Source organism: Euprymna scolopes, chromosome 2, assembly GCF_053919585.1.
Source record: "Euprymna scolopes isolate OS-2025 chromosome 2, ASM5391958v1, whole genome shotgun sequence".
NCBI classification, from domain to species: Eukaryota; Metazoa; Mollusca; class Cephalopoda; order Sepiida; family Sepiolidae; genus Euprymna; species Euprymna scolopes.
The window spans coordinates 149708389-149717665 of record NC_136483.1 but is presented as its reverse complement, the minus strand read 5'-3'; the positions used below and the strand labels follow the sequence as shown (position 1 = coordinate 149717665).

The following is a 9277-nucleotide window of genomic DNA, read 5'->3' as shown; positions in this document are numbered from 1 at the left end:
TTTTCTCCCCCCCACCCTTTTTAGGTTGTAGTATTTGTAACCTTAAGTGGGAGGAGTTTAAAATCTATTCTTAAAAAGGTTTCTTTTTAAAGATTTTCAAGTGGTCTTAAATTTTTGATCAGGAGTGTATGCATACATTTGTATGTTAGTTCATTTTAAGCTATTTATTATCCGACTGACGAAGGCTCACATGGTACAAATTTTGCTTTCAATTTCAGTTTCGATTCTAGCTGGTGGTATTCAAGTCATAATTTTTTTTTTTTTTTCATTTGAAATTCTGACTACATATTGGGTCCAATATCATATTAAATAAGTGATAGAATCAACTCCTATAATAATAAATACGAAATCTGGATAAATCAAAATATATTTAAGCATATTTTACAACCGAATATTACTTTCATAGCAGTGGAGTAACGAAATTTGGCACAGCTGTTAGTCTATCTCTACATGGAGAACCACCTAGAGTTATGCATTTTTCCCATCGTTCAATGTCACTCTGAAAACTGTTTTTGTAGCACACCCCATGTTGTTCCTCCTATCACAATGTGAGTTTTGGAATCAAGGCTGCAGCATCTGGGAAATGCTTTCCTTTCTAAGTCAACTTTAGAGTTGCGAAGAGGTGAAGGTCAGATAAGTGATCAGTATGATGGATGGGAGGGGGGGGATTTCATAGCTACACATCCTGATATGCCCTGCCTCTTGATTTTGATAGTTTTGAGAAAATTAAAAGAAGCTGACGCATTATAGGTTCCTGTAATTATAGTATCCTTTGCCAGGAAATCTGTCATCACTATTCTGCCCTAGTCTCAGAATACTGTGAACATGACTTTGCCAGCAGAGAGGAGCTGCAGCCTTGATTTGTTTTGAGGTAGTGAGTTCAAGTGTTTCCACTGCATTGACTGAACTTTGTTCTCTGGATAATAACTATAGACTCAAGATTCTTCCTGTGTAATCAGTAGGGCTATGACAAGAGAATATTCTTTTCCTTGTTTTGACTCTCGAGTATATATCTATTTATACATGGTGGTCGCCACTTATCAAGGCCCGGAAACCAGTCGGGGATAAGGGTTATTGCGTGTACAATAATCAATGGGATAGTATCGTAGTAATTGTTAGTATTGGAGATTTGATAAAGTAAGGGGGTGGTTTATCAGGAATTTGTTTATGTTTGACTTGAAGACATCCAAGTTGTAGTCAGGTGGGAAACAGGCAAGCGGAAGAGAGTTCCACAGATGTGCACTTCTATCTGACACAGTTAATCAATCGAGAACCACATCACTCTATTTATAAACATCTAAGATATTAACTGATATATACTCGAGGGTCAAAGTAATGAAAAGAATATTCTCTTGTCATAGCCCTAGTAATCAGTCTTTTGAAAAACTATTAACTCATCTTCTTGGCACATCTCCAAATTCATCCTCGAATACAACATTTCTGGAAAGGTATCAGCAGCCTGGGAATCCATATAGCAGGCAACTTATGCATATGCAAATAATCATGAATAATTGTTTCCACAGACCAAGCGTTTTACAAGGTCATATGATGGGGCATTATTACTATGTGTTTCTTGCATTTCATAAAGTCTCTTGAGGTCTTTTAAAATAGAAAAAATTCCGGATCACTGCGCAACACTCAACAGGCTCCATTTTACACTTGGCTCGGTTCAAACACCTGTGAATCAGATATATCACAATTAGTTCAAATTTATAATTTACCACATAACCCATAGAGATATAAATCATTGCACATGTTAAGTTTCAGCTAGATTAAAAAAAAGTGGGTTAAGAGCATTATTTATTGAACTCCCCTTGTACAATTGAACAATCCACTACCAAGAAAAATAATATTGTGCCGTTATTGTGAAGAAGCACCAGAAAAATTTGAACTGTTTTTTTTACTTTATGAAATAAATGAATTCAGTAGAAACTTTTTTTAAAATTGAAATCTTGATTTATTTAAGAAAATGAAATAATGGAGATGATAAAGAGTGGAAAGGATTTTTTTTTTTTTTCATTTTTTATTTATTTTTTTTTGGTTTCACAATTCTTTGTGGGAATCGATTTTTTTCTTTTTCTTTCTTGGCTTTCCAAATTCATCGTAGAACATCTCTTCTTTCCGGTGGATACGGATTGGTTTTGGAGTTGTTGTCGTAGCATGAAGCCGGGCGTACAATTCCTCCTTTGTCATGTCCATCACACAACGGAAACCAATGTAACCTGATGTGTAGTCTGGTTTACGACCGAGCCTAAAAAGAAACAGATAAAGTAATGGTTGGGTTATTAGAATGTTTAGTACTGTCGGATAGTGTTGTCAGGTCGAAATATATTGCCAGGCAGAGGGTTTAATCACATATCTAAGATGCACCGAATATCCTAACTCTGTTATCATTTTCCTGAAAGTGACTCATATGTTGGAAGCATAAGACGCACCCAGCTTCATCTTTGAAAATCAAATAATCAATTTAAATATATAGAGGATATTGCAAAGGCTGCTGCAAAGAAGGTGGGTTCCCTCTATCGAGCTAGAAGACTACTCGCGCCTGAGAGTATCCTGTACCTCTACAAGGCCACCATTCACTCATGCATTGAGTATTGTTGTTACATCTGGGCTGGTGCATCTACCACTCATCTCTCCCTCCTTAGATAAAGTCTAAAAAAGAGTTGTCAATCTAATCCGTCCCACTTTATCAACTAAGCTCCAGCCCCTGTCCCATCGCCGCAATGTTGCATCACTGTGCCTGTTTTACAAATATTTTAATGGAATATGTTCTGATGAATTCGTTTCACTTGTATCCCCTCGACGTACATATCCCGACAAACCCGCTTAGCAATAAGATCTCACCCCTTCACTATTGTTGTCCCTAAATGTCAGAAAGCTTTCTATTCTGATAGTTTCTTCCCTTGAACAGCTAGACTTTGGAATTCCTTTCCTGCTGCCTGCTTCCCTGGCTGTGCTGATATGCAGAAGTTTAAATGTAACATAAACAAATATTGTGTTAATCTTTCCTAGACATTGCCCCAAATAGTAGCCCTTTGCATCCAAGTGGCGATATGCTTTGTAAGGGGTGAACATGAGTTTAAAAAAAAAAAAAAAAAGTGGGGGGGGGGAATAATTCTCATAGCTTAAATAAATAAAGCTTACTTCCACTTGTAAACGCTATTGGTGTCAGTTTTAGTAAATAATTAAAAATATATTAAATTTAAAATAAATTAACCTTAACTAACATTCCTAAACAGAACAATTAAAACAATTCTATGAAAGAATGTACCTTTTGTACAATAATCATATCGTGAACAAACAGTTGGGCCCAACTCTCTTCCTGATCTACATTAATGATCTTCTTAGTAACATCTTTACATCATTCGTAGACATTATATACATATATATATATATATATATATATATATATATATATATTTAAACTTTCAAATTGCTGGTAATAATAATCTGATAAATATTTATTTGTTTAAAACTATGAGTAAAACTAAACTTTATAAATCATAATAACGAATTTCGGTGAAATTAGCATTGGAAAAATGCCACAGTAAAAATGGCACAAGTGGAAAAATAGCAAAAACTGACGCAAGTGAAAAGTATACATAAAAATCTCACTATGAGTTTATCAAACGCTTGAATACAAAAAAAAAAGAAAGTAATGCATTGAGGATATTGCAAAGGCTGCCGCAAAAAGTGGGTTCCCTCTGCTGTGCTAGAAAATTACTTACACTTGAGAGTATCCAGTATGCCTACAAAGCCATTATTCACCCAATGCATCGAGTATTGTTGCCACATTCGGGCTGATGCATCCGCAACTAGTCACTCTGTCTTGGACAGGGTCCAAAAAAAAATCTCTGATGTAATAAGTCTCACACTATCAACTAAGCTCCAACCGCTGTCCTATCACTGCAATGTTGTGTTCTTGTATCTGTTGTGCAAATATTTTAATGGAATGTCTCTGATGAACTTACAGCATTTGTACCTCAACATACATACTCGTGACACACTTGTTCTGCAACAAAATCCCACCCTTTTCACTGTAGAGGTCTCTAGATGCCGGAAAGCCTTCTACATCAAACTGCTAGACTTTGGAATTACCCCCACCCTCTGTTTCCTGATTCCCTGACTATACTGACATGCAGGTCTAAATGTAATATAAACTGACACCTCTTGCATAGTACCCTGTAAACATGGTCTCAAATAGTAACCTCTTCCGATATTAAAAGCAAAGGATATCCATGTTTAAAAGTAGATAAAACAAAGCAAAACCACGAACAAATGTTAAAAAAAAAAAAAGGTGTAAAAGAGAAAAAAAGGTTTAGGTAGGAAGACAGGCTCGAACCCGAAGCATCGAGGCTAAAGCGGTAAAAAATGCCTGACACGTTACCTCTATGCCAAAGAGACATACAATTGAGACCGGATAAAATCAACCCTTTAAAAACACTTGCAGGTGGTTGAAACTAACGTCAACGTTTTCTAGGTCAAACATGACGTCATTGTCGTCGTAGCAGGAGGAGGCCGATTTACGGTGAAGGAACCCCCTCCACACACACACATTTTAGCTTTTATATTTATAGATGCCCCCCCCCCACCCCGCCCTCGTTTAGGTAATATTTGTATTTATTTGGTTCCCCACCAAAGCAAATTAGGCACAAGGCCGTTTTTAATGTGGGTAAAAACCAGCCCCCCCTAAAAGTAGGCAAAAAGGGGGAACTCTGGTTACCAAAAATAATAATTGTCCCAGTATAGAGGGTTTCCCCTCCATTGACTGGTACAAATTATCTTAAGTGCAGCATCTGAAGAACAGATACTACACTTTGATCCCAGCCCAAAGGTCAAGAACAACAGAAAAAAGGCAAGCCTCTTTTCTAATATATGACGCGTAAAATTGAAAGAAAATTGAAAATTGAAACAAAACGAACGTGAAAGAATACCAAAGGAAAAAAAGAGGAAAAAAAAGAAAAAAAAAACCCCAAAAGTCACTGCGTAAAATGCAAATATGTTTATTTAAATCTAATTTTTTTTGTTTTTTTTGTTTAAATGGGAAGTCCTTTGGGTCCAACATCGGCTAATATTTTTGTTGGGTTTCAAGAAAAACTGCTTTTTGATCCCTTTCCTAAACCGGTGTGATATTTCCGTTACGTGGATGACATTTTTTGTCATGTGTTCTTCCTGTACGGAAGCCGAGGGATTGTTAGAACAATTAAACTTACTTCACCCTGCATTGAGGTTTACTATGGAGAGTGAAGTTAATGACTCATTACCGTTCTTAGATGTTCACATTGAAAGATCCGGTATGAGTTTTACTACTAGCATATATAGAAACCCCACATTTACAGCGCAATACATTAGCTGGGTTTCGTTCTCCCCTAAAATCAGAAAATTAAATCTGATTAAAACTTTGTTGATCTGCTCTAGTACTAAACTAGATGCGGAACTCCAAAGTTTGTAATTCAAAAATGTATGAGGGATAAAATCTTGACGTTTTAAGTGGAACGTTTGTGGGCCCTAAAAAATGTCCCGTATATGTGAAACTCCCGTGGATTGGTGTTAAAAGTCAGGAGTTTTCACATAAAATTGCTACAGCCGTTTCACGTTGCTATTTTGCAACGAAGGTCCGAACGGTGTTTGGAATGAGAAATGCTTTCCCCTCTTTTCGAAAGGATGGTATCCCTACCACTCAATATAATATGGTTGTTTATCGATTTAACGGTTAGTGTGAAGCTGACTACGTGGGCCATACCATTCAACGTTTGGAGGTTAGAATTTCCCAACATGTCCCCCCCCCCCTTCGATACATAGGCACAAAAAGGCCAACATCCGGGCGTTTACCAACTCATACGTCGGCCATTGGTGAACATTTATTATAGTGCCAAATTTGCACTGAAGGATACACGGATGAAACTTTTTCGGTTTTACACAGAGCGCGCTTGAGAATTCACTTAAAAATTCTCGAGGCTGTATACATTAATTTGCGCCAACCATCTCTGTGTAAGCAAAGAGAGTATACCCATAATTTATAACTTATTGGTATTTGCTGAGATTGTTTCTCTGTCTTTTTTCTCCTATTCCCTACACAATTTTTTTTTTTTACCCTTGCTGTTAATTTATGGTCTTTTGACCACGTTTTTAAACAATGTTTTCTCCCCCCCCCCCGCTGCCAACGTATATCTTGAAAAAGGGTTGGCTGAAAGACGTCTAGATAGGTTTTTTTTTTCTTGCTCTACCCATTATCTATCCTCTTTATCTTATGTAGGCTTAGGAGAAATATACTTTAGAAGTGTATTTTGGTCTTTTTGAAAGTTTCTTTTTAATGGTTTATGTTTAAACTACCAAAAAAGAAAAAAAAAAGAACGCTCAGTAATTAATTATGGCACTACGTTCGGTGTTCTTTAAAAGTATTATAAAATAATGTACCCATAAAAATCTTTTTATATATATATATATATATATATAAAGCTGAACGTCTGTGTGTGTGTGTGTGTGTGTGTCTGGTCACGAATAGGCTCCTATATGGTTGATTATTTTAAAAAACTGATTACATATAATGATAGAAGATGTATTGAGGATCAGGAGTGAGTATGTTTGATCTGGCAGAACGGTGGTTCATTAAAATTGTGGGGTCTGTGTTCGCGCCTGGCCCCCAAAGTATGGAAATAAAAAATGAAAAAAAAACGTTTACAAGGGTTTTTGATATAGATGTACATAAGAATACTTTGATATATATGTTTCAACCTAAATAGGGATGGTATAATAAAATTGTGGGGTCTGCGTTCGCGCCTGTACTCCATGGAAATATGGCACAAACTTTAACAAAGACTTTTCATATCTATTTGCGTAAGTATACTTTGATAATTATGTTTCAGATTGAAGAAATATGGTATAATAAAATTATTGGGTGTTTGTTCGCACCTGACCTCCATAGAATATAAATATGTCACAAAGTTTAACAAGGTTTTTTAAAAGGGGTGAGGGTCCACAATAACACCTTAACTTTAATCTTAATTCACGTTAGCTTTTATTTATTTTTTTTAGTTGAATCATATTGTGTCGAATAAATTCACCTCATAAATTCACGTTCTTATTAAAGTGAAAGCCAAAAAATAAGCCGGAACTTTAGACAATTCTCGACACAAATTTTGCATAACTCTGTTTTTTCCTTCTCCACTTGCATGTGGCACTCTTTCGAAATAGATAAATAGATAAATAATAAAAAATAAGAACGTTACTTGTTATCATGTCAAAAGAAGGAAAAAATCCTAATCACGTGATTACATTGTGTCTTTTTAAAAACATTTACATAACCTTTTTATTTTTATTTATATATCTGTTTAAGCTTTTTTTGTCAGTGTACTAGAAGGAATTTAGTTGATTACAACCCTTTCTGTGTGTTCTTTACATTACAATAGTACAACCCTGAATCCAACGGCGCAATACTACACCGTTCAATACTGTAAAACTGAAACGAAGCTGTTCTGCTTGAAAAGGGTGCCATTTTCTTCTTATTCATATTTATATCGATTCTTTGCTTTAAAAAACTAAAGTAATTACGTATTTACTTTTTTAATATCCCATTTTGCTGTTTCAGATTATTTTACTAAAGTAAGTAAAGCTTCATTATTTTTCAAATCTGTTTTTGCTTCTTTGTTTTTCAATATTTCGTCGATATTATTTAGTTAGAGTATTTAGCAGAAAAGCCAACAAACGACTACCCGAAAAAATAAATATACAAGAAATAAATGTTACCATAGTCAATAAAAAGTTCAGTTCGTGTTTTTTTTTGTTTTGAAATAGTTTTTAATGCTCTTTACTTGAAATAATTTCAGCAAACCGAAATTAAAACGAAATTTGAGGCAATAACTACTTAATTGAATTTTTATATAAACTACAGATGCCATAATCGGATATTCCTCAAGCACAAAATAACGGAAAACATTAAAATATGTTTATAAATATTCCTTACGTTGACGGAACTCTCTTAAATTGTTAACACAGAATGCTCAGGTGCCCCTCCTTCAAATTGAAAACGGGGCTCTCCATTTTAAAATCGCTGCAATTTTGATTTTTTTTTTTTTAAACCGGTTCGTGGATTAAAAAAAAAATTTTTTTTTACAAACTACTTAAAAATACAGACCAATGAACTTTTCTACCATAAAAGTAACTTTTATTGACTATGGTAACATTTATTTCTTGTATATTTATATTATTATATATATAACATTTTCTCTTTGTAAGGAAACATCATTTTGTTGGTCACTCTTGGCTACGAATGGAAACAAAGTTGATATAAAAAAATACATTTTTGCGAAAATTATCTTTACTTTCATCATATTTTGCTTAGGGTAAACTTTTTGCGTATCAAAACCTATCTCTTTACAACCCCCTCCTTTTTATAACCTATCGTACTTTCATCAATCACAGTCCATTTTCTGTAGGCGGTTTTTGAACCCAGTCAACGACGGGTACTTCTGCTAGTATATATATAATCAACTTATGTGATTTTTAGAATAGGATATCTTTGTTCCGTGACTGGTACGTATATCAAAATGATTTTTATTGCAATTTAGTTTTCTTTTTAAATAGGTTTGTTTCTAAATAAGCACCACAACTTCTTGCTGGACGCTCTGAACTCATTCATTTACATCTCTTTTTTTTTTTTTTTTTGGTTTGTTCTAACAAGTTGTCCAATAAATATATTTTTATCTACGCCTAATCTGCTAAACAACAGATAGATTATTTTAGACGTTAATATACAATATCAAAATAAACCAAAAAAAGCTTTGCAAACAAAAGGAAATAATTCTTACATATATATAGATGACTAGCGGGGTGACCCAACGTTGCCCGGGATTGAATGATGGTAAACAAATGTTTCACACTTCCATATTTTTATTGTCATCAAAATCGGTGAATTCGACCATTTTTTAATCAAATCGATTGATTGCCTGTTCTAATTGGGGACCCATCATGATGCACCGGGAGGAAGTTTACATGCCTCCCAGTAGACTTAGTTCACAATACCTTGTTGTCTACATTGCACTGTACAGAACCAACTGTTGAACCACATTGACTAATGTATACCCATTAACCCTTATCCTCGAGTGACCTCCTGGCCTTGGTAAGTGATGATTCCTGTGTAATATATATATATTATAGCTTGAATTAAAGTTTAAAGTGCAAAAGTCAAGTATCATATTTCTTTTGTGCTCTAAACAAACACATTCATTTCGAATGCGCTCCTGTCATATTAAAGAACCTACTGCTGACTTTGTAT

At 34.8% G+C, this 9277-nt stretch overlaps 1 protein-coding gene across 1 annotated transcript in view; it reads right to left on the bottom strand.

Annotated features, from left to right (window-relative positions):
• Positions 1-1933: 1933 nt before the first annotated feature.
• Positions 1934-9277, bottom strand: part of LOC145297576 (inactive C-alpha-formylglycine-generating enzyme 2-like) — an 86292-nt gene continuing 78948 nt past the window's right edge. The window contains exon 8 of the mRNA XM_080143599.1: positions 1934-2251. Coding sequence (XP_079999725.1) covers positions 2044-2251 — 208 coding nt within the window. The 3' untranslated portion in view covers positions 1934-2043. The remainder of the gene's footprint in view (positions 2252-9277) is intronic.